Below are 26,018 nucleotides of genomic sequence, written 5' to 3'. Positions count from 1 at the left end.
GCTGACCGGGACAAGCGTCGGAGATCGAGCGAGTTAAACGGATTCCGAATGCGGCCGAATGGCTGACAATGAACTGTGAGGGGTTAAAGCGAACATGAGAACTTAAAAAGAAAGCTACCCCCCCACACACGGAGCGACGAAAAGCAAGCGGGGGAGGGGCCCCTCCCAAACGCATGAATGAAAGCCTGATATAAAGAGGGGAGAGCGGAAGAATAAGCATTTAAATCTTATTCTTACCAGAGCGTGGATAAGCGTAAGGGCGAATTTCAGAGACTTTGGCAACTTTTATAAAAGTAAACAATCCATAAAGATGGCGGGGAAGAAAGCAGACAAAGACAAACTTGTAAAAGTGAAACCAGTTGGTAGCCCTCAACCGGAAGAGACCACTGAGCTCTCTAAAATGTTGGCAGATTCCTTGCAACCTCTGCTGGACGAGATGACTAACATCAAACAACAGTCAAGCAACAGTTGTCAACAATAAGTCAGAGTATGGCGTCTCAGCAGCTCCAATTGACTGAGTCTTTAAAAGTAACGGAGCAAACGGCTGAGAAGGTGAAGGAAATGGATGCCAACACTAAAAAAGTTAAGAAAAAGGTGCAAAAGCTGGAAATGAAACAAGCTGTGGAAGAATCACAACTTTTACAGCTGCAGATGGAGAAAGCAAATCTGGTCCGACGGTTCCAAGGGGTCCCAGAATTAAAAGGTGAGAATCTGAAGCAATTGCTGAGTGAAGCATTAGCCCCAGCTCCAGATTTGAAAGTGGAATATCTTTACAGCGAGATGGATGTGGTCTACAGGTCCTATTCCTCATACATCAAGAAGAATAATCTGCCTGGGGAAATAGTAGTCAGATTCTCAAAGAGACATGTGAGAGATTCTGTCTTGAAAGCAACTACTTGATTCCCTACTCCTCCACGCGCAGCTGCTGGGTGACCTTGGGCAAGTCATAGTTCTGTTCTCTCAAGAGCAGTTTCTGTCAGAGCTCTCTCAGCCCCACCTACCTCACAAGGTGTCCGTTGTGGGGAGGGGAAGGGGAAGGAGATTGTAAGCCGCTCTGAGACTCCCGAGTGAAGGGCGGGGTATAAATCCAATCTCCTCTTCTTCATCACTTCCTAAAAACACTTGGCGGCCTCTAGGAGAGGTCAATAAGTGCCATAGCAGCATGTTGGGGACCCCTGCTCTAGACTGTAGTTTGTGTGGCACTCTCTAGTTGGCTTGTGTGTCAACCCCTGCATGTCTGCTTCCTGCCTCCTGGGAAGAATTCCTCCTTGGAGTGCCCTCTTTGTGGCCAGGCAAGGGCCAGCGGAAATCACCAAACTGGTGCATGAACTTGGTCGTCACACGCACAAAAATCACAATCGGCACAAACTTTGACTTACAGAATTAGTTGTTAGCCTTCATTTGAGGTCTCAGTTTGGTGCCAGACAACAGACCCCCGTTTGTTGGGCTGGCTGCGTTCAGATGCCATAACTGATCAGAACGCCAGCTTTTCCAGCTGCAGTCTGTTGTGATGTGTTAATTCATTTTTCCAGTCCCATCTGGGGCTTCCTGGTCCGTGCCACCGTCAAGGAACTCGCCAGATGAATCAGATCTGCTCAGTTTCAGCAGAGAAGCTGTGTATCGTGCGTGTATTCAAACCACCCTCTAGCCATGGAAGTGTCTGCAAAGTTGATAATAAAAACCAGGGTCATTTTAACACATTTTAAATAAGTTTCAAGTGTGTCGTTGACCATTCCTGTGCTTTTCTGTTATTTGACCAGAGTTCTGGGAAGAGTGGGGGGGCGGGCTTATGATTTCCTGGGCCATCCAAGGATTGGATTTCACACCTGAAATATGGTGGTCATCCCCGAAAATTTCCCCCTTTGGACGAAGCCAGTGTGCTGTTACTGCTGCTGTGACGACACCTGTGTATGTTGATGCTTTACCATGTCACGTGAGCAAAAGGTAGAGATCCCCGCCCTGAAGAGATTGCAGTTTAAATTTAGTTGTTAGGTTGGGAAGGAAAGAGGAAGTAAAGGATGGCATGGCTTTGACAGGCCTGGTCCATCCCCCACCCTCGCAGTGGACAAAGAGTCATTCCTTCACCCCGGGACGCTCTGGGAGCTGTAGGTTGGCGAAGGGTTCCAAGGACCTCTGAACAGCATCTTTGCCAGACTGCAGTTCCCAGGATTCTGTGGGGGAAGCCATGGCAGGTAGGAGACTGAGAGCAAAGCAGGCAATATCGTAATGGCCCGGGGTAGAGCAGTAATGCAGCCTCATTGGAATACTGCGCGCAGCTGTGGTCTCTGTTATCGCCATAAGGGTAATTGCAGTACCAAGGCGGGCGAGCAAGATGATTCAGTGTCAGAGGGCGGCCGTGTTCGTCTGCAGTAGAACACGTTGGAGTCGAGCCGCACCCCAGAGACCCACAAGAGTTTCGAGAGATCGGCTTTCGAGAGTCTGAGCTCCCTTCATCAGGCATGAAGAAGAAGAGGTTTTTATACCCGACTTTTCACTACCTTAAGGGGCTGTGGTGGCTCAGAGGTTAAGATGCTGAGCTGCAGACCGGAAGGTCTGTAGTTCGACAGTTTGAGACCCGAGTGCCGCCTGACGGAGTGAGCTCCCGTCTCTGGCTCCAGCTCCTGCCAACCTAGCAGTTCAAAAGCAAGAAATTGCAAGTAGATAAGTAGCTACCGCGTTGGTGGGAAGGTATCCGCATTCCATGCGCCTCGGCATTTATTCATGCCAGCCACATAACCATGGCTCTTCAGCTTGGAAACGGAGATGAGCACTGCCCCCTAGAGTCGGATTCGACTAGCTTTTGTGCTAGGGAAACCTTTACCTTTTCCTTTCTCTACCTTAAGGAGACAGCAAAGGACAGCAAAGGATGAGATGGTTAGACAGTGTTATCGAGGCAACGGACATGAAATTAATCAAACTCTGGAGCACAACGGAAGACAAGGGGGGGCCTGGCGTGATGTGATCCATGGGGTTGCGAAGAGTCGGACTCGACTGTGCGACTGAACAACAACAACACCTTAAGGAGTCTGAGAGCAGCTTACAATCCCCTTTCCCTTCCTCTCCGCACAACAGGCACCTTGTGAGTTAGGTGGGGCTGGGAGAGTTCTGAGAAGAACTGACTGGCCCAGGGTTCCCTAGCAGGCTTCACACGGAGGAGGAGGAGTGGGGAATCAAACCCGGTTCTCCAGATCAGAGTCCACTGCTCTTAATCAGGACACCACACTGGCTGTGGATGGAGAGGACTTTTTCTCCCTCTCCCGTCATGAGCATAAAGAGGGTTCATGGACAGATGCACGGCAGAGAGGACCATCAGTGGCTGCCAGGCAGGGTGACTGAAGGGAGCCTCCATCTACAGAGGCAACAAACCTCTGAATCCCAGTGCTGGGGGGCAGCAGAAGGGGGGGTATCCTCGACCTCTGCGCCCTGTTTGTTTGGCCCTCCTGGACCATAGAATCATAGAATGTTCGAGTTGGAAGGGACCTCGCAGGTCATCTAGTCCAACCCCCTGCACTCTGCAGGAGCATAGCCGAATGATAGCCCTACATACCTACAACGTACCCGAAAGATGATTGTCCAGCCTCCGCTTGAAAACGTCCAGCGAAGGAGCATCCACCACCTCCCGAGGCAGACTATTCCACTGCTCAACCACCCTTACAGTAAGGAAGTTTCTCCTGATATTTAGCGGGTATCGACTCCCTTGTAATTTCCACCCATTAGACCTAGTCTTGCAATCCGGAGCAAGAGGGAATAGATCTGCTCCATCTTCTACATGACCCCTGGTTTGTCGCTGTGCAAAATGGCACGCTGAGCTAGGTGGACCACAAGTCTGATAACAGCAGGCACTGTTTACATTCTAGTGCTATCAAACAGATGCGTTTATAGTGCGAAAGATGTTGTAAGGCAAGTGGCTAACATTTAAAGTAATACCAAAGTAGTCGTCCACTGAACTAATTACTTCGTTAGAAAACGATCAGGATATCGGTGGTCCTCTCCTGGCCAATCCCAGGGAAAACAGAGCATTTAGAAGGCCTAGAGTCCACCGCTGAGCGTGAGGCTGATCTCAGTCAGCAGGGGCAAACTTTATCCGGCGGAACCGCCGGGAATGAAATGACAAATATCAAAAAGAACGTTGGTGAATTTAAGCGACTGATTAAAGCTGGCTTGCAAATAGCGGTTCTTGTGTTCTTTTAAGTTGCCGAAATCCTGCAACTTAGTCTGTGTGGACGGGCAGGCTACTGAGACTTCCTTGAGGGCTAGAGACTTTGTGGGAATCGCTGGCAGGGCTGGGTTCCCACTGGCAGCCCAGCGTTGGTGGTATGATTGCGCCCAGAAAGGTTAATGTGAATTACCTTGGAGCAGGGGCCCCCCACCTCCACATGGGTGAATTGAATTGAATTTTATTGTTACAGCGCATAGCCAGCAATATATAAACCATAAAACTAGCAAAATACAATAAGGTTAATAAGGGACAACATTATACAATAGTTTTGATCATTAAAACCAAACTTAAGAATACGCTGCAATAAAACACAAGAAAAAAGAATAAAATGACAAAGTGACAAAAATGGCAGTAAAAGTTAAAATCAAGCAGTCCTGACCCAAGTGTCAACCAGCACGCTGATGAGCTTTTACAACCAAGGAGCAAAATTTCGCAATCTGATGGAGCGCTATATGTTCAAAGTTAGGAAACAAATTCTCTATCTTGTCCTGATCTGAAGTGCCGGTCAAAAAAGGATCAATGAGTTTTGTACGAGCCTCGTTATATAATGGGCACCTCAGGAACATATGTTCCTCTCTCCTGACCAATCCCAGGGAAAACAGAGAATTTAGAAGGCCGAGAGTCCACCGCTGAGCGTGAGGCTGATCTCAGTCAGCAAGGGCAAATTTTATCCAGCGCTGGGAATGAAACGACAAATATCAAAAAGAACTTTGGTGAATTTAAGCGACTGATTAAAGCCGGCTTGCAAATAGCGGTTCTTGTGTTCTTACACTGTTGAGATTGCTGGATGCTCCACATCTGGTTGACTTTTGGCAGAGTGGGGGGGGCTTCCTCTCCTCCTCCCCGCCGCTCTCTTCCCTCCCGTGGCGTTCCTCCGAAGCCCGAAATAGACTACTGAAACCTCTTTAAGGTTATGCTTGCCCCTGTTTTTCTTCCCCACGTGGCCCTCAGGGCAGCATACAGAATTTTAAGTTGCCGAAATCCTGCAACTTAGTCTGTGTGGACGGGCAGGCTACTGAGACTTCCTTGAGGGCTAGTGCCTTTGTGGGAATCGGTGGCAGGGCTGGGTTCCCACTGGCAGCCCAGCACTGGTGGTATGATTGCGCCCAGAAAGGTTAACGTGAATTACCTTGGAGCAGGCCCCCTCACCTCCACATGGGTGTCTTAAACACAGTAAAGCATCCCTTGTCTTTGGGATAACCCGCGGGGTGTGGGAACCAGCAGGGGTCAGCCTATTCCTTTAGTGGGGTACACAGTGTGACCCTCATCCTGCGCGCCAGCAGTACCCTTCCTGATTATAAAGCACCCACCCCTGCGATTGACTGCGAGCCCGTAGAGTCCCACCTTATTGTGGCTTCCCGGTATACTTGAAAAACAACCACCCCATCTTGTCCCTTAGGTAACATCAGCAGACGGCACTCTTTAAAAATATGCTTCATTAATGACCCCCTGATGGAAGGGAGGGTGTGGGAATGGAACATTCCTGAGCAGGGTGTAACACAAGTGTCACATCCCCCCCCCCCACTCAGTCAGACATCGGCTATTTGCAACGCTTTGGCAGAGACCGAGGAAGCGGGTCTGCTGCCGCTGGTCCGCCCCACGTCTGCTGAGAGCTCACGCTGCAGATGTTCTCCTGGCCACCCACCACCACCCCCTCCTCCTCCCGCTCCGGGTTTCTCAGACTTGGCACGGGGACACTGTTGAGATTGCTGGATGCTCCACATCTGGTTGACTTTTGGCAGAGTGGGGGGGGCTTCCTCTCCTCCTCCCTGCCGCTCTCGTCCCTCCCGTGGCGTTCCTCCGAAGCCCAAAATAGACTACTGAAACCTCTTTAAGGTTATGCTTGCCCCTGTTTTTCTTCCCCACGTGGCCCTCAGGGCAGCATACAGAATCCATCTAAAAATTGATGATATATTATCCCCCCCCCCCGCAGCTGGCAAACAGATGTGGTCAACGCTCCCTCTAAGCTGTGGGGTCGTGTGAGCAAAAATTCTACTTTGCGAACTCCTGGCATTAAAGTTGTGAGCGAGCGATTTGGCTCCTGCATAGATTAATTTGCTCTGGAGCCATTCTTCTTGACCTAAGACAAAAATGTGTGAGCCAGAGGCTAAAAAACTGTGAGCTAGCTCACACTCACTCCGCTTAGAGGGAACACTGGATGTGGTCCGAGTGTTCCCTCCCCTGTCCCTGAGACCTTCTGGCAACTTTGTGGTGCTGTTCCTCTTTGGGCCGTGGCAGCTACAGGGGGACATCCCACCCCTGCACCCAGCTGCGATCGTCTCTGCCGAGGGGGTGTGCAGGGAGGGGGGGCTTCTTCCTCTCTGGTGCTCGTGCTGTGCGGTAGTCCCCACCTGTTTTGTTTTTTGTTTTTTGAAACCCCCGGAGGGGTATTTTTATTTTTTCAATAAGACTACAAACCACAAAGAAAAATATAGGAAGGGGAACTACAACTATGGATAAAGGAAAGAAACCCACACTAACTAAAAACCCAAGAGTGGGATACCCCCTTTATGTTAACCTTAATATTAGTATTAAAAGAGTTAGTAAAACAATATACTTGTAGAGTTCTTGTTTTTCACATTGTTCTATATTAGTAGATTAGTTATTATGAGAGAACTTTCTGAGCATCTTCTTTATTTCGAAGAGCCATTTATCAGAGTCCCTCTGCCCTTACTTCGGTTTTCTGTCTCTAAAATCATATACAGTTTTCACTGCTCCCGCACCCGCTTCTGCAGCAGAGTCCTCATCCGTTCCCGAGGCAGCTGAGTCACTTGACTTAGTTTCTTCCTCTTTAGATTCTTCCCCGATGCCAGCTGGCGTTTCAAGAATTCCTGCTTTGGCCGTAGAGGTGCTGGTGGGCAGGTGATGTCGTCTCTGCGTCTTCCCCCCCCCGGCCTTCCCACCCCTGTTCTTCAGAGCATACAGGGATGCCCTTCAGTTGTGGTGCTGGACCGAGGCACCATTGGAGGGGGGGGAATCTTTCTGGTTCCCGCCCTCCCTCAAGTCCCACTGATGACAGCCAGAAGGTGGTGGTGGGGATCGGATGGGGCTGTGGTTCAGCGGCAGAGCATACGCAGAAGACCCAGGTTCAGTCTTTGGTCCCTCTAGTGTAAAGACCCTTAGGAGATGCTGAGAGAAACCCTTCGTTGCAAGGCTCCCCTTGGTCAGCGTAGAACACTGCCGAGATGGATGGATGGATGGGTGAATCCGTACAAGGCAAATTGAAACAGATGCGTTTGACTGTGTGGCGACTAAATGGAACCTCCTTGTTCAGAGGCACTGTACCTCTGAATACAAGTTTATTTTATATCCCACCCTCCCTGCCAAGGCGGGCTCAGGGCGGCTCACAATAAATATAGCTAAACAATAAGAATATAACTAAAAACATGACATAAAGTGCTTGCACGAGCCACATGGCGATAGCAGGCATTGGTAGCATCCGATAGAGACATACAGTCCACTGCCAGCATAGTCTGGGTCAAGTCGGCAAGACACCGGTTGTTAATGTTGATGTTATTGTTGGGGCCAGGGCCTCAGTTTGTTAGGTGCAGCTTACTAATCGAAGGCCTGGTGGAAGAACTGTAAAAGGTCCCGCAGGGCCCTGATGTCTTCCGGGAGCTCGTTCCACCAGTGCGCAGCTGCTACTGAAAAGGTTCCTGTGGGGGGTTACTCAACACAGGGCTTCATGAGAAGATAGCTGTTTATTGGTAAATCCAGAACTAGAGACACGTGTACAGCTTGTGTCAGGAATGGCTGTCAATACTAGGGCCTCTGACTTATAGTAGAATCAAACATCCCCCCGGTAAGCATGAGCCAATGGATACATCTCGTGCGTGGGCAAAGCAAGCAGGCAAAGCAAAAGCCGTAACTTTCCCAGCTGAGTAAAACTGCAGCTGGAGCATCTACAAGGTCAAGCCTAAGATAGCAAACAGTTGGTGAGCCAGGGAGAGCCTAGACAGAAAACAGGAGGGCACCCCTCCACATTCCAGACCTATGACAGGGCTACCTGACACGGCACTGAGGGGAGGCTCTGGCTTTTGCGAGCCTCCCGGGGCCTATGTCTCTCTGCTCTGGGGCAGGTAGTAGATTTTAGGTAAACTCATGGCCTGATTTGGCAAGACTCTTCCAAGGTTCCTGTGCTCTTAAGCGGCAGAGCCTGTGGGCTGCGTAGGGCCATCTCTTCTGCCCTGCCAAAATACCATCTGTGTGTCTGCCTGCAAAGTTGAAACCTGCTTTAAAAAAGTCATTTGAGGTTCTTATCGCGGCGATAGGTCTCTATATAAGTGAACTCATTCCCCGTGCAGAAGAAATAGTGGCTTTGGACAACTGTGAAAGTGTTTTCCCCTTTTAGTCACTCTGAGAGAGGGTAGAACACCAAGCTCCCACTGAGGTCTCAAAACCCTCTGTAGCTCTTGGCGGTGGCAGCTCTGGGCTTTGGTATAATAAAAGGAGCTCTCTTTGGCGGTCGACTCAGCTGCGCTCTGCTTTCCTGTGTCCCCACACATCTTTGGGGTACAGAAACGGGGTGGGAAGACTACCTCCTTTTCCTGGTCGCCTGGAGGCAATTGTGGTTCTCCAGGGGCGATCAGGCAAGTGGCCGTACACACACACACACAAAATGGGGATTCTGAAACACCCGCGAAACAAGCCCAGGCAGCCCCCCTCCCTCCTCTCTGCTTTCGTCAATCAAGAATGAGAAACAGCTGCCAAGCTAAATCTAACTGGAAATTTGGTTTTTTGTTTTTAAGTTATTATTCAATCACTCCCCTCCGTCTGGTAACGGGGGGCTGCCGGGCTTCTCTTTCTCCCGGGCTTTGAGCACAATAAGCCCTTTCAATCGAAAACGTGCTTACGGAGGGAGGCCGACGCCAGGCCAAGAGGCAGCACTGAGATGTGTTTGTTCTCTGGGACATTGTGTTTTAATGCACGTTTGCAACGGCAGGAAAAAGTCTGGTTCTGTCCCGAAGGCCGGGCCAGCTTGGTCTGTGGCGTTGTTATTGGCTGAGACTGACCTTTCGAGGGACACCGAATGTGTGATGTTGTTGGGGTGTTTCCTGGGGTTACAAAGACTGGGTGCTGGGCTGAATGGAAGCCTTAAAGGCGAAAATGCGCCGACAGTGTGAAGGGGCAGGGAAAGGGGCCGGAGAACCTGCCCCTGCGTCCCATGAAAGGAGGAAAGTGCAGCAGCTCTGGCTGTACGTCATTATTTATGCAATTCATTCTTGTGAAAAGTGTCTTAGGGGCGGCAGTTTCCACAGCCTTTCAGTCTGCATTGAGCCCTGCTCCCAGTTTTAAGCATGCCCACTTGAAGCGAAGGAGCTCCAAGAGAAGTCCGAGACAGCCCCAATGGCATTCCGGCTCCTTTCAGAGCAGGGCTGTCGGGTCCCTCCTGGCCACCAGCGGGGGATGGGGCAAGGTGGGGTTGCCAGATCCAGGCTGGGAAGCTCCTGGAGATTTGGGGGCGGAGCCTGGGGAGGACAGGGACCTCAGTGGGGTACAGTGCCATAGAGTCCGCCCTCCAAAGCATCCATTTTCTCCAGGGGAACTGATCTCTATAGTCTGGAGATGAGACGTTATTCCGGGGGATCCCCAGGTCCCACCTGGAGGCTGGCATCCCTGTTTCAGCTTCCATTTTTGGACAGATCCAAAGTGAAATCATCCTTCTCTTCAGCGTGGGGGGAATTCGCTGGAGCACAGAACTTCGTCCGTGCCTTCCGAACTGCAGCATTTAGTGTAGTGGTTAAGTGCGCGGACTCTGATCTGGGAGAACCGGGTTTGATTCCCCACTCCTCCACTTGCACCTGGCTGGATGACCTTGGGCAAGCTGTAGTTCTGCTAAGAGCTGTTCTTGAAAAAGAGCCGTTTCTGTCAGAGCTCTCTCAGCCCCGCCTACCTCACAGGGTGTCTGTTAGGGGAAGGGGAAGGGGTTTGTAAGCTGTTCTGGGACTCCTTTGGGTAGCGAAGGGCGGGGTATAAATCCAATCTCTTCTCTTCTTCTTGAGCACCCACACCACAACAACGTCCTTTAACCGTCCTCGTTCCAGCCTTTCCTTATCCTCACATTGCATTCCTTTTTCCAAGCCAGAGTTGGAACACTCTTTCTGGAAAGAATGCAGTCCAAGCTCACGGACAGGCTGTCTGAATGAGGGAATGTGTGTCTTTGCAGGTCCTGCCCACACTGGGGCCATTTTCATTCCATCAACCCCTGGCAGCTGCTATTTTTCCCTAGCATAGTACCAGGGAGCTTTGTTTGGCCTTTCAAATTGGCAATCACTATTTTGCTATAGTGCAATAACTTTGTAGCAACCTGTTATTAAATTCTCTTAGTCCCATTGAATTCCCAGCTTCCATTTTTAAAAAAGCCTCTAGGTTGTTTTTTTCCTGTTGCAGAGATCCACAAAGAAACAGGCTGCATCCTTTTTTTAAAAAAATTAAATGCAAGGCGGAATTTCAACAGAACTAGAAGATCGTGGTAATAGTTTCTAATGTTATTGTGCTGTAGCACAATAGCAGTTGCCAGTTCTTAAAAAGCCCTGTGCTGGCACACTGGAAGAAAGAAGCAGGGGGGAAAGCATATTGTGGAAAAACATGTAGATAAAACTCCTGTTTTTGCCTGGGGCCCCACACTCTCCCTGGGCAGGTCACCCAGGGCCCACGGGTTCAACAGACTGGTTCTCTGCAGATAAGAATATAAGAACATCAGAGAAGCCATGTTGGATCAGGCCAGTGGCCCATCCAGTCCAGCACTCTGTGTCCCACAGTGGCCAAAACCCAGGTGTCTTTTTGGACACCACAACTTTTTGGACACCACAACTTCTTGTATTGCAGCAACTGTGGGTACAACCCCACATGGATGATAGGGGTTTACAGGATTATGCATCGGATAGAGAAGGTAGAGAAAGAAGTACTTTTCTCCCCTTCTCACAATACAAGAATTTGTGGGCACTCCATGAAATCAATGAGCAGGAGGTTTCGAACGGATAAAAAGGAAGGACTTCTTCACCCAAAGAATGATTAACATGTGGAATTCACTGCTGCAGGAAGTGGTGGCAGCTACAAGCATGGACGGCTTCAAGAGGGGATTGGATAAACACATGGAGCAGAGGTCCATCAGTGGCCATTAGCCACAAGGTTATAGGGGCAGTCTGGGGCAGTGATGCTTTGTATTTTTGGTGCTTAGGGGCAACAGTGGGAGGGCTTCTGGAGTTCTGGTCACACTTGTGGATCTCCTGATGGCACCTGGGTTTTGGCCACTGTGTGACACAGAATGTTGTTGGACTGGATGGGCCATTGACCTGATCCAACATGGCTTCTCTTATGTTCTTATGGGGCAGGAGGGCAAATAAGCTGTTTAAATATGATCCACCCTCATCTTTCAGCTCCTCTCTCACCTGCACAGTGTGATCAGGACCCTTGGCGCCCACCTTTGCCCAAGTTCTGCTTCCTACTCCGTGTTCGGTTCGCCCGCTGAACCCAGCAAGCAAAAGGCAGCTTGTGTGGCAGCCAAACAGAAGGAATTGTGGCGGGTGACTCTTCTTGGTGGGGAGGCTCTGGATCGACCTCTCCACTGGGCCCTTCCAAGGCGCTTGACGTCTACAACAGCTTCACTTTGGCTATTTTCGGTCCTGAATAACTGTCGAGTGACACACAGCAGCTGCCGTCGACTGCGGTTGGATAAATTGAAGACAGGCATTCTGGGCCCAATTAATTGTGCAGGGAGGGGAGAGGAGCCTCTGGAACAGAATGTATATAATTTTTGTTTTGTTTAAAGGGGGCGGCGGTCGCTGCCAAGGCCCTCTCCCTGGCGTGAGAAGATAAATTCTAGCAGAAAAGAAAGGAATCACCATTAATCTGTAATGGAAAAATCTCTCTGGTCTGAGCAATTCCCCTTTATTTTCACTGGCAGCGAGAAGCAGAGTCCCCTGTTGATAGAGGCTGCTACCGTTTCTCCTGACATCTGACTCCGCAGCCCTACGCTCTGCGGGAGGGTGCTGGAATTGCACCTGGAGGTCTGGGTTCAGATCCCCACTCGGTCATGAGACTGGGGCCAGCTGGCTGTCTTCTCCTCCCAGTTTAAGCTACCACAGAAGACTTTATTCACTGGGGTTGAATAATGAAAACCGGCATCGTTCTCTGTGGCGGCTCCAGTTTCCCATGGATCCGGGATCTCACCTCTGTCGTAATCTCACTCGGTCGCTTTAGACGAGCCCCTGGCTCAGTTCAGACGTCACACAAAGCCATGGTTTGGCTAAAACTCCATGTCGTTTGTGCGATCGTTTGAGGGCAGATCGCTCTTAGCTACAGTTAGGCCGCGTCAGCACAGGATCTAAGGCAGGCTTCTCAACTACAGTTAGTCTTGATTGAGGTTTTTGCATGAGATAAAAACAATCCCGGTTCAGTCCTGCCTTGTTTCCCAGTGCCTCCTTTTCCACGGCTGGGGCTGTGGTTTCAGTGGCCTTCTATGAGGAAGGTAGGAAAAGAGGGGAGGGGATGAAACCAGCATTTGAGTGATCCTGAACAGAGTCCTGGTTTAAGAACAAAAGAACATAAGAGAAGCCAGTGTTGAATCAGGCCAGTGGCCCATCCAGTCCAACACTCTGTGTCACACAGTGGCCAAAACTGCCAGGTGCCATCAGGAGGCCCACCAGTGGGGCCAGGACACTAGGAGCCTCCCCACTGTTGCCCCCCCCAGCACCGAGAATACAGAGCATTCCTTGCCCCAGACCAAGAGTTCCTATCTATAGGTCAATGTGAAGGTTTCCTTGCTCGAAAGCCAGTCGAATCCGACTCTAGGGTTGCGGTGCTCATCTCCGTTTCAAAGCCGAAGAGCCAACGCTGTCCGAAGACGTTTCCGTGGTCATGTGGCCGGCATGACTAAACACCAAGGTGCACGGAACGCTGTTACCTTCCCACCAAAGTGGTACCTATTTATCTACTTGCAATTTCTTGCTTTCGAACTGCTAGGTTGGCAGGAGCTGGAACTAGAGATGGGAGCTCACTCCGTCATGCGGCACCCAGGTCTCGAACTGCTGAACTACTGACCTTCCACAGCCTGCAGTTCAGCGTCTTAACCACTTGAGCCACCGCAGCTCCTATCTATACCTTGTGGCTAATAGCCACTGATGGACCTCTGCCCATATGCTTATCTAATTCCCTCCTGAAGCCGTCCATGCTTGTAGCTGCCGCCACCTCCTGTGGCAGTGAGTTCCATGTGTGAATCACTCTTTGGATGAAGAAGTACTGCCTTTTCTCCTTTCTAACCCAAATGCTCAGCAATTTCATGGAGTGCCCACGAGTTCTTGTATTGTATTATTATTGTATTGTTATTGTATTGGTTTCCCAATTGAAAAAAAGAGATGAAGGGGAAAATGGTGCAGTGGAGGGGAAAAAATTATTTATTTCAAGTATTAACACCCCAAGCGAACAAACATGGTCTTGTGTTATGTCTGAACTGAGCTGCTCCCAGCCTGCCGCTTGGAGGTTGTTAACCGATCTGCCTTACAAGGTTGTTGTACGGGCCGCAAAGCCCTTTGAACATTTGAAAGCACTGCCAAACTGGAGGTGGTTCGACCGCCTTGAAGGCCAGTTGTGATGAGACGGGCATCGCCTCTGGGCCGAGTTTCTGGTCCAGGAAGGGCTTTTGTCAGCTACAGGGGACCAGATGCTGTATTGATTCAGGGAAGCCCGCGTTCTTGTTGTTTTCCCTTTGCTTCTTAACGAAGAGGAAAGAAAGGAATTGGTCACGGTGGGAAGCCAATTTATCCTTTCCTTCTCGCTGCAGGCTCTCGAGGAGGCCCAGAAAGCCATTCAGCAGCTCTTTGGTAAGATCAAGGACATCAAGGACAAAGCGGAAAAGTCAGAGCAGATGGTGAGTGAGGAGCTTCCTCGTTTTCCTCTCAGCACTTTCAAGGGTAGACTCTTTTTTCTGCCTGCCGGGTGGTTTGTGTGGCCTTCTGCAGAGAAGAGGGCCAACTCCCCGCCCAGCGTGGTCCCTGAAGCAACTTGCCTGACTCCCGATAGGCCTGCCAAATGCTTGGCTTTTTTTTTTTTTAACTTGTAAAGGGAAGAGCCACGAGGAGTATCCTTACCTTGATGGAATGACACACATTCAGACCTTTGAAATCTCAGTACCAGAATAATTGGAATGAATATGGCCATACCTAGGGCCCGTCATTAATACCAGCAAGACAATTGCAAACATATAAGGATACAACATCTGGTCTAGTATACATATGTTTGAATGTGTGTCTATACTATGTTGTATAGGGACCACTGAGGAAGGCCCTGTGAGGCCGAAACGCGTTTGGTCTTCAGTTGGAAAGTGTTAACCCATCCTGTGTATTAATAATTGATATGCTTTTATTAGTCTGATACTTGAAAAAAAAATTTTAACCCGGATATATTTTAATATGTGTACACCCTAATAAATTTTGTATTTTTATAATATATATGGTCAGCTTAACCCTTCTGGTTCGCAGTATTTTGCTTCTGCCAGCCTCTCTGAGGAAGGTCATTTGTGTCGTCCCCCCCCCCCCCCCCCCCGTGTCCTTGTGCCATTCAAGTGTTTTATCACACACAACTTCTCATTAACTTGTGGAACTCAGTGTTACTGGATGCAGTGAAGGCTGCTTGAGAGGCAGGGTGGCGTAGCTGCCAAGAGTGTTGGATCAGGACCTGGGAGACCCAGGTTCAGATCCTCCCTCCGCCATGGAAGCTTGCTGGACGACCTTGGCCCGGTCATACCCACAGGGTCGTTGTGAGGATAAAATGGAGATGGGGAGAGTGTTGGGAGCCTCTTTGGGTCCCGATTGAGAAGAAAAATGGATGTGTAAATGCAGCAGATAAATAGGTTGGGTTAAAGGAGGTTGGATTAAAGGAGGGTAAACAGGCTGGGTCAGAGGAAGTTAGGTAAATGTACAGGTGAGAAGTCCACTGAGGGCTGTCTGTTTCATGGAACTTCCATATTCAGAGGCAGTGCACCTCTGAATGCTGGTTGCTGAGCAGCAACAAGGGGAGGCTTTTAGCTCCTGTGCCTCTGCTCGTCTGGGCATCTGGCTGGATTTTGGGCTGGACGGAAGGTTATATGAGTAAGCAGGGAGTGTCTGATGTTCTGGTGTCCACGTGGCCTTCAGCCGGGCAGCCCTTCCTGCTCGGAGATGCCAGCTTCCTCGCAGAGTCCTGGTGGGGTCAAGTAAAACTAGCAGCCAGTGAATGCTGTGGACCCAGATGATAACAGGACCTGTGTACCACTCCTCTGGGGTCTCAGGAAGGTCCTCCCCGGCACTTGAAGTCTTTTAAGTGGAGATGCCGGTACTGAACCCAGGACCTTTGGCACACCAAAGTGGTGCTCTGCCACTGAACCACAGCCCTCCTTGCAAGATCGAATGTCTCTTGTTTTCACACACTAGGTTAAAGAAATCACCCGCGATATTAAGCAGTTGGATCACGCCAAGCGCCACTTGACCACCTCCATCACAACACTGAACCATCTCCACATGCTGGCTGGCGGGGTGGATTCTCTTGAGTAAGCGACCTGTCGGGCTGTCTGCTGTGATTTGCAGGAACCCGGCTAAAGGTTCTGGTGCCGCGTTCAAGGTCCCAAGAGGCTTGGTGGGCGTTCCAAGGTCCTTACGGCTCTGGAGATGCGTCTGTGATACTTGCTTTAACCTCAGAAGCCAATGATGGGACTGAAGAAAACTTCCAGTCACTGGGGGAAGGGGCTTCGGTTTCTGTACCCTTCCCCATAACCAGCCAAATTTGGTTAAGGCACATAATCCTCACCAGAAAATTCAACTGTTGGGTTCACTCACATGCAGAATGTTAATGCTGCCGTGCAGAATACACACGACCCTGATCGCATATAGTTTAAAAGGTGAAGGTTCCCTTGCTGGAAAGCCAGTCGAGTCCGACTCTAGGGTTGCGGTGCTCATCTCCGTTTCAAAGCCGAAGAGCCAGCGCTGTCCGAAGACGTTTTCCGTGGTCATGTGGCCGGCATGACTAAACACCAAGGTGCACGGAATAGTTAGTTTAGCTGGTTTTAAACTGAAATTAACCCGACCTGGGTGCTTAGGCTAGCTGGCTCTCATTAGACTTTGGAAGGTTAAGCAGGGTCTGCCCCAGTTAATATTTGGATGGGAGACCGCCAGGGAAGCGCAGGGATGCAATGCAGAGGCAGGCAAGGGCAAACCACCTCATGAACACGCATGAATCTGCCTTATCCTGAATCAGACCCCCCTGGGTCCAACGAAGTCAGGACTGTCTATTCAGACTGGCCACGGCTCCCCAGGGTCTCTGGCAGAAGTCTTCTCCATCACCTACTGCCAGATCCTTTAACTAGAGATGCCGGAGATCAAACCCGGGACCTTCTGCATGCCCAGCAGGTGCTCTGTCACTGAGCCACAGGCCCGCCCCACCCCTGTTATTCTCTTGCCTTGAAAACCCCACCAGGGCTCACCCCAAGTCGGCTGCAACTTAACGGCACTTCCCACCACCACGTTCTTCTTCTTGATGGGTATGAAGAACTCTGGTTCTAAGAGTCTCTGAAGTGGTTTTCCGGTTCCTCTTCCTCCTGTCCAAGCAGAATTAGACGTTTCCTGATTGCGTTTGCTTAAGCGAAAAGCTAAATTTAAGTAGTTCCTTAGTGGAATGTCAATTAATAGTCTCCCCCATCCCAACGTCTGTATTTTTTGGAACAAGAAGCAAACACCGTCACCTGGGAAGATCTCTGGCTTAAGCCAGCCTGTGCTTTGGCATCATTCCTGGCAGTTTCAAAAGGACCTTGCCCCAGAGAAGTTCCCTGGGCATTGTGCCCATCGCCAGTCAAAGAGAAGTGGGACCCCTGGGAGGGGGTCCTTTGGTGAATGGACTGGAGTGTTCCTTTAATGGGCTGGAGTGTTCTCTTCACTTTGCTGTATCCCCTGGAACGGGCCTTGTTATTTACCCCACCCCGCCCCGTTCTCGGCTTCTGTTGCAGGGCCATGACCCGGAGGAGGCAGTATGGCGAGGTGGCCAACCTCCTACAAGGTGTCGTGAACGTGCTGGAGCACTTCAGCAAGTACACGGGGATCCCACAGATCCGGCAGCTTTCCGAAAGGTAACGTGCTGGTGCCTCCACCCCTGCGGGGACTGGAGGGTCTCGCCGTTCACCCACGAAGCTCTCCGGGCCAGGCCTTCTCCATTTAACCTACTGCACTTGGAGGGCCATGAGGATAACCCGCGAGAGGGCAGGCCATGGGTGCTGCCCTGAGCCCCTTGAAGTAATGGGTGGTTCAGATCAATGAATGAATGAATTGAATTTATTACAGCGCATAGCCAGCAATAGGTGGTTCAGATCAATGCTCCCTCTAAGCTGTGGAGTCTTGTGAGCAAAAATTCTGCTTGGTGAGCTACCGGCATAAAAGTTGTGAGCCAGCAATTTGGCTGCTGCATAAATGAGTTTGCTCTGGAGCCCTCCTTCCTGAGCTGAGACAAAAATGTGTGAGCCGGAGGCTAAAAAACTGAGCTAGCTCACACTAACTCAGCTTAGAGGGAACACTGGTTCAGGTGTGAGAGCCAGGATGCGCTAGCAAAGGAGAAACTTGATGTGCAATGGAACAGATTTGACAAGACCTATGTTGGCACAACCGGAGCCTGTTCAGCTACCCGAAGATGGTTGGGGTGGAGATGTCCCGCTTGAATTTCTCCTTGCATGTAGAAAGCAAGCATATTAAGGGAAAGGCTTTCAGTTAGCTTTTCTCCGACATGCTAAACTTCTACCTGCAGGGAGGTTTTTCATGTTTTAATTAATTCAAACAGGACCACAGACTTGTTAGCAGAGAGGGTTGTAGCTTTGCTTAAGCTCTGCTTTAAGGCACACGCTGGCTAAAGGATTGCCGGGCCGACTCCCGGAGAGCTTTCCGTGGTCCCAAGTCCACTGCAGCAGGATTTTCCCCGGCACTTTGCCTCTCGTCAGGCTCTGCTGGAGTGGCTTCCTCGGCAAAGACTTGCCGGTTTAAAATGGGGAAGTGTCAAGACCGGGTGTCCCTCCTGCCTTGGCGCCTGTGCCGTGCGGCCTCGAATGCTCGCTTGTCGTTCGGCAGGGTGAAGGCCGCCCAGAACGAGTTGGGACAGCAGATCCTGGCGGACTTTGAAGAAGCTTTTCCTTCCCAAAACACAAAGGTAAAAAGCCTTGCTTGCCTTAATAAACAGTAGGCCTAATTTCTTCCTTTCTTATTTTGTGGCGAAACAGTGAGCTCAGTGGCCACCGTGGGATTCCCAAGCCACGTTCCATGGCAAACATGCAAAGCAGTGGCCGCTAAGGGGCAGGGGCATAGCCAGAAAATTTTGGTTGGGGGGGGCGTGGGGAAATCTGGGGCGGCATACCCTGGCCGCACCTGCTGCTCCTCTTGCAGCAGCAGGTCTGGCTCCTCTGCGACCTCTAGTCTTCCTCTAATCCTCACAATTGGAGAGACTCGATTCCAGGCTGCTTTTCTGTGTAAGCTGGGGGTGTGTGTCTCCGACTCTCTCTCTTTTGCATTTCGCAGTTTTATTTTATTTTTTGCAATTTTATTTTATTATACCTGCATTTTTAAAAAACCTATTTATTTTTCGGCCCAGAAAAAAGAAAATGGAACTGAAGCTTCCCTGACTGTGCTTGGGGTCATTTCAGAAACCCCACACACATCTTACATTTTTCTAAAATGGGTTTTTTGTCAGAGGGGGCGCTGCTCATCTGTGGGGGGCATTGCCCCCAAATGCCCCCGTAGCTACAGGCCTGCTGGGGGGAGGGACATTTGCAAAGGAGAAACAGCAGGGGGGAGGGGAGGGGGGAGAGCGTCACCCTCCTCCCCACCTGCACTCGCTTTTCCACTCTTGACTCAGCTGTCACATTAGTCTGGGAAGAGCCCTCACTTGGGATACCATGTGGCAGCTGGAGAGGGTTAGAGGGGGAAATCAGCAGCTGGGGGAAGGGCTAACAGCAGCCCCTTTTCTCCCCCCCCCCCCCCCACCACCCCACCCCCCGGGGAAGGGCTAACAGAAGCCCCTTTTCCCCCCCCCCCCCCCAACATTTCCCCTGCCATCAGTTCAGGAGCCTAACGTTAGGCTCCAAATCCGATGCTTGTGTTAGAGTTGTTTTATATTTCTAACTTTCAGACAGAGAATGCAAGTCTGGATCAGTCCGGCCTCTTCTGTGCGTGTTCGTCTGTGGATGTCATTGGGGGGGGGGGGGGGAGCAGTTTGAACTGGTTAACACCAAATTCCATTTTCTGCCCCACCTCGGAATGTTTTCTTCCTCTCTTTCATGTCATGATTTGGCATTCTCAGATTAAGGACCAGGCAGTTGTAAAAAGCTTCCTTTCCCCCCCCCCTTTCTGGACAGAGGGCCGGAGGACCCAGCAACGTCCTGCGAGATGCATGTCTGGTCGCCAACGTCTTGGATCCCAGGGTCAAGCAGGAGATCATCAAGAAGTTCATCAAGCAGCACCTCTCCGAATACCTCTTGCTCTTCCAGGAAAACCAGGATGTAAGCCGGGAGTCTGAGCCTCCGTGCGTCCATCTTGTGGAGACCCGGTGGGGGGGGGGGCCCTGCAGGCTGCCTCGGGGACCGGCTTCCTCTCTCTCCTGCCTTTCTTATCCCGCCCTTCCGCATCCCTGGCTTTTCTCTCCAACGAGGATCCGAGGCGGCTTGCACCCTTCTCCATTCCTTAATTTTATCCTCACAACAACCCTGTGAGGTAGGTTTGGCCGAGTGTGTGTGAGTGGCCCAAAGTCACCCACTAAGCTTTCGTGGCAGACGGGGGATCTGAATCCAGTTAAGGGCATAAGAGGAGCCCTGCTGGATCAGACCAGTGAGGGTCCATCTTGTCCAGCATCCTGTCTCACACAGTGGCCAGCAGTTCCTCTGGAGGGCCAACAACAGGGCAGAGAGGCCGAGGCCTTCATAAAAATATAAGAGGAGCCCTGCTGGATCAGACCAGTGGTCCATCTCGTCCAGCATCCTATCTCACACAGTGGCCAGCCGGTTCCTTTGCAGGGCCAAGGACAGGCCTTCCCCTGATGTTGCCTCCTGGCTCTGGGATCCAGAGGTTTAGTGCCTCTGAACATGGAGGTGCCCCTCAGTCACCAAGGCTAGTAGTCATTGTTAGACTTCTCCTCCATGAATCTATCCAGTCCCCTTTTAAAGCTGTTTATTCCTGTGGCCATCACTACATCCTCTGGCAGCAAATTCCACATTTTAATCACCCTCTGTGTAAAGTAGTGTTTTCAGTTCTCCCAGATCCCAGCCCAGTTCTGTAACCACTGAACTACCCTGGCCCTCATTTGCATCAAAGAGGAAAAGGCAAGGAGAGGCTGCTCAGCCGATTTCCTCTGGTTTGGGGTTCAGCCTTGTTCGGGCCAGGCTGTGAATCCCGTAGGATGCTCACCCAAGGGCATGAAGGAGCTAAGATCTCTCCAAGAGTAGTAGATAACTCAATGAAAATGTCTAGACAGTGTGCGACTGCAATTTTAAAAAAGGCCAACGCTATGCTGGGGATTATTAGGAAGGGAACTGAAAACAAATCAGCCATTATGGTGCGACCTCATTTGGAGTACTGTGTGCAGTTCTGGTCACCACACCTCAAAAAGGATATAGCATTGGAAAAAGTGCAGAAAAGGGCAACTAGAATGATAAAAGGGTTGGAACACTTTCCCTATGAAGACAGGTTAAAACGCTTGGGGCTCTTTAGCTTGGAGAAACGACAACTGAGGGGTGACATGATCGAGGTTTATAAGATTATGCAAGGGATAGAGCAGGTAGAGAAGGAGGTACTTTTCTCCCTTTCTCACAATACAAAAACTCATGGGCACTCCATCAAACTGCTGAGCGGTTGGGTTAGAACAAATAAAAGGAAGTACTTCTCCACCCAAAGAGTGATGAATGCATGGAATTCACTGCCACAGGAGGTGGTGGCGGCTACAAGCATGGATGGCTTCAAGAGGGAATTAGATAAGCATATGGAGCAGAGATCCATCAGTAGCTATTAGCCACAAGGTCTAGACAGGGACTCCGGGGCAAGTGATGCTCTGTATTCTTGGTGGGTTTTTTTTTTGGGGGGGGGGCAAAAGTGGGAGGGCTTCTAGTGTCCTGGCCCCATTGGTGGACCTCCTGATGCCACCTGGTGTTTTTGGCCACTATGTGACACAGAGTGTTGGACTAGATGGGTTTCTGTCAGAGCTCTCTCAGCCCCACCTACCTCACAGGGTGTCTGTTGTGGGGAGGGGAAGGGAAAAGGAGTTTGTAAGCCGCTCTGAGACTCCTTTGGGTAGTGAAGGGCGGGGTATAAATCCAATCTCTTCCTCCTCCTCTTCTCAAGATGCGCGAGAGCCAGCCTGGTATAGTGGTTAAGACTAGCATCTGGGAGACCCAGGTTCGAATCCCCGCTCGTGCCATGGAAGCTCACTGGGTAACTTTGGGCCAGTTACACTCTCTCAGCCTGACCTATCTCACAGGGTTGTTGTGAATAAAATGGAGGAGAGGAGAATGATGCAAGCTGCTTTGGGTCCCTACTGGAGAGAAAGGCAGGGTACAGCTGAATTAAATAAATGAATAATAATGATAAGTTGTGGCTGGAGTCGTCCGGCAGCAAAGACAGGTGGCGGCTTCCTGGGCTGCATCGACAGTGCTTTCCTTTCGTTTTCAGAGCTCCTCTGATCAATAGATCTTGAGCAATGACTAGGAGAGTACTAAATCCGTTCCTACAGGGAAATAGGATAAGAATTTAGCAACCCATAAGGTTATATTCGGATCACTGTCTAGCACCAGATAGGGAACAACGTCCCTTTGAGAATTATTGATGACTGTGATAAAAGATGTAAAATCCATCAGTTCCTAAAAACAAGGGCAAAGGTGATCTGAATATGAAATATTACAAGACCTCCCATGCAGTACTTCAGAAGGACTGGCGTTAAGACGAGCTAGAGCAAATGCCTCAGCATAACGAGGAACCATTAAATATCTCTTATAGGAGGGCGAGGTGGTAAAATACCAAGTAACTTAGCCGAACAAACTCTGCAAGCATGCATTACCATGCTATCATAACTGAGCTTGGTGAGACAATGCTTTGACAATATTGAGGGTCCTCTGCCTTATCCAGCCGGATAATTTCTTCTCATGTGAAGCCCAGCTGCTGTAATCAAGTGTCAACGGCCTTCATCCCTACTGAGTAGTAAGCATCTTGTTCGAGAGAAACCAGCAATCATTGACTATGCCGCACTTGGAAGAACACTTGGGAGGGGCAGCTGTTGATCCAGTAGGGGCCAGATCTCAAGTGAACTTTTATTTCTCCTTGTGGGGTGGGATGGCTTCCCAAGGGGGAAATAGAAGAAGAAATTGGATTTATACCCCGCTCTTCACTACCCAAAGGAGTCTCAGAGCGGCTTAGAATCTCCTTTCCCTTCCCCTCCCCACAACAGACACCCTGTGAGGTCGGTGGGGCCGAGAGACCTCTTTCGAGAACTGCTGGTAAGAGAACAGCTCTGAAAGAACTTATGACTGACCCAAAGTCACCCAGCTGGCTGCATGTGGAGGAGCGGGGAATCAAACCCGGTTCTCCCAGATTAGAGTCCGCGCTCCTAAACACTACACCAAACAGGCTATCTTCTGTGAGCGAGCTTGGCTCGGTCGTGTGAGAGTGCAGTCACACCACACTGCATGGTTAGAAAGCAAAACAATGAAGCAGCCCACGGAACAGCCATGAAACAGGAAAACAAACAGCCAGACTGATAATTGAAAAACCAGCTCCCCATTTGCAACCAGCGAATAGGACGTGGGTCCAGCTGGTGGGTGTTTGAACAACCTTAGTTCGGAGAAAGCCACCCAGGGGGGTTTCCAGCGTGTGGACTGCTTGCCCATGTCCCAGTCTCATGACCTCTCTCTGAGGAATATGACAGTCACACTCCATTCCCCCCCCCCCAGGTTGCCTGGCTGGATAAAATCGACCGGCGCTACGCTTGGATAAAACGCCAGCTGGTGGACTACGAGGAGAAGTATGGCCGCATGTTCCCTCTGGAGTGGTGCATGACGGAACGGATTGCCGTGGAATTCTGTCACATCACAAGGTGTGCTGCCTTCGGGAAGCCAGAGGGGTTTTTAATTTTATGCACGGCACTGTCCTCTTGCCATCCGGTCAGTGCAGTTTCCCGTTTATGATTTGTGTGCCCCTCCTTTTCCTGTCTGATTCCATCTTTGTCCCAAAGGCAGCAGGAAACGATTGGTTCATGTTTAGAGCTGTGATTTGGTTCATGTGCTCCAGGGGCATCCAAACCTTTCCAGTCCGAGAACCGCCCAAAGATAACCATTTGCTGGGCCCGGCAGTGGTGGTCGGGGTGCCTGCTCTCAATTGGGAAATTCCTGGAGATTTGGGGTTGGAGCCTGGGGAGGGACCCCAGTGAGGTCTAACGCCACGGAGTCCACCCACCCTCCAGAGCAACCCTTTTCTCCAATTTCTGTTGTCTGGAGACCGGCTGTAATTCCGGAGATCTCCAGGCCCCGCCTGGAGGCTGTGGTAACCCGAGCTGCAGTGTTAGAAAAGCCTGGTAACGAATAAATGTACACTGCAAGAGATGTATAAATTAACGTGTTCTATTTGTAACGGATCATTCTGTAAAGTGCATAATGTGCAGTTAATACATCCTTCTCAGGTACATGTATTCAGTACATTCAGTTTCGCAACTACCAGTCAATTCCACATCCATTTTTTTAAAAAGTCAAGCCCCAAAGGGAGTTTCCGGAATTGCAAGCCCGCTTCTACTTCATGGACGGAGCGCTCCTGTCATTTTCAAAGACTGCACACTATGACCAGAGAACGAGGTGAATAGTATGCAATCTTTGAAAACGACAGGAGCGCTCCGTCCACAAATCTTAGCTGCACATTGTGTCTTTTATCGGACCGGCAATAAGCATCAACAGAATACAATTGAAAGCTTCCCCCTTTTGGAAGACTTCGTGCAAGTAGAAGTGGGCTTGCAATTCTGGAAACTCCCATTGGGGCTTGACTGTTTAAAAAAATGGATGTGGAATTGACTGGTAGTTGCGAAACTGAATGTACTGAATACATGTACCTGATAAGGATGTAATAATAGCACATTATGCACTTTATAGAATGATCGTTACAAATAGAACACGTTAATTTATATGTCTCTTGCAGTGTATATTTATTCGTTACCCGCCCGGAGGCTGGCAGCTGTGGGCAGCAGAGTCTATGTCATGTTACAGGTCCCTGCCAGAGAGGTGCCGCAGTGTGCAGCTGGGGGCTTGGAATACTCTTCAGTTCTGCTTCTTGGGAGCTGGATTTCTGCAAATGTTCCCCTCCCCCTTTGGGGCCTGCAAGAGATGTTCCCGCTTGCTTTGAGTCGCCGGCCTCTCAACCCCCCCCCCCTTTCCCCTCTCGACTTCCCCCTCAGGACGGAGCTGGCCAAGATCATGCGCACCAGAGCCAAGGAGATTGAGGTCAAGCTGCTCCTGTTTGCCATCCAGAGGACCACCAATTTCGAGGGGCTGTTGGCCAAGCGCTTCTCGGGCAGCACTCTGTCTGACGTGGTGGTGGTAAGGAGGATTTCTCGCCCCTCGGCTCATGCTTGGTCTCTTGCTGTCGCGTCTGTGGATGGACGCAACTGATGAGCATGGGGGTGGCGCCTGGCTCTTTAAGGCTGTGAAAGCCAAGGCACACAAGCAAATTGCTATCAGATGAGGATGATGCATGTGGGAATTGCTCTGTATGCCAAAGGAAAGGTTAGCGGAAGGCCTCTCACAACAGATGACAATGTTGTGGGTGGAAGCAGTATTTAAGAAGTAGCACCTTCAAGACTATCAATCAATCGACCTTTATTGGCATACCCCCTTCAAGACTACCAAGATTTGTGGCAGGGGATGAGTTTTCGTGAGTCACTGCTCACTTATTCAGATACAGCCAGAATGTGAGTCCAGTGATTTCAGATGCCGAATGACACTAGCAGTCGTGATTGGATTAGGTGTGATGTGCAGAGCGGTAGTAGGTGTGGAGAAATCAGCATTGGTAATGAGACAAGAAACCTAGGTCTCGATTCAGTCCAGGAGTCTGCATTGTCTTGAGCTTCATTATCAGTTGCAATTCAGCAGTCTCTAATCTCCCTTTGAAATTCCTTTGTAAGAGAACTGCTACTCTTAGGTCAGCAACTGAATGTCCCAGAAGGTTAAAATGTTTCCCCCCACTGGTTTATGAATGTTGTGGTTTCTAATGTCAGACTTCTGTCCGTTTATTCTTTGTCAAAGGGACTGCCCTGTTTGTCCAATGTAGAGGGTGGAAGGACACTGCTGACACGTGATGGCATAAATCGCATTAGAGGATGAGCAGGAGTAGGAACCTGAGATGGTCTGGCTGATGTTGCTGGGTCCACTGATGGTGTTGCCAGGATCGATGTGACATATTTTCTGCTCAGTCTCAGCAGCTGTCCCCATGATGAGCATCCTAAATAAGACAAATACCTCTCTTGAGGCTCACTGTTTAGGCCAAGGCCAGATAAAAGACACAAGCAGGGAGGGAGGATTCCTTCTGACAGCCCACAACGGGCGGCATTAGTTCAGGTTCCTTGCTCTCCCTTCGCGGGGGCAGGGGGGGCAGACAGAATCCAGCTGCCTGACCGGTCATTCCTGCCGCTCGATCTGCAGAGATGAGCCTGCAGTCCTTGGGTCTGGGCTCATTGGAACCACGAGGCAGAGCAAACATGGAGGGCTGTCAAGAACCCAGAAGAGGGGCACATGGAGGCACCTGCTTGCTTTCACCACTGTCTCTTCCTTTGGTGA

The 26,018-nt window shown here is 50.3% G+C and overlaps 1 protein-coding gene across 1 annotated transcript in view; it reads left to right on the top strand.

The window, feature by feature from the left end:
• The window catches only part of VPS53 (VPS53 GARP complex subunit), a 74,831-nt gene that overhangs the window by 23,747 nt on the left and 25,066 nt on the right, over positions 1-26,018 (top strand). Inside the window, 7 exon segments of the mRNA XM_015426678.1 lie at positions 14,001-14,087; positions 15,628-15,743; positions 17,193-17,312; positions 18,298-18,376; positions 19,578-19,721; positions 23,154-23,296; positions 24,641-24,782. Of these exon segments, the coding sequence (XP_015282164.1) occupies positions 14,001-14,087; positions 15,628-15,743; positions 17,193-17,312; positions 18,298-18,376; positions 19,578-19,721; positions 23,154-23,296; positions 24,641-24,782 (831 nt within the window).

Source organism: Gekko japonicus, unplaced genomic scaffold (assembly GCF_001447785.1).
Source record: "Gekko japonicus isolate JY-2015 unplaced genomic scaffold, Gekko_japonicus_V1.1 scaffold2457, whole genome shotgun sequence".
Lineage (NCBI taxonomy): Eukaryota > Metazoa > Chordata > Lepidosauria > Squamata > Gekkonidae > Gekko > Gekko japonicus.
The sequence above is the reverse complement of the archived record's forward strand: the minus strand, read 5'-3'. Positions and strand labels throughout refer to the sequence as shown.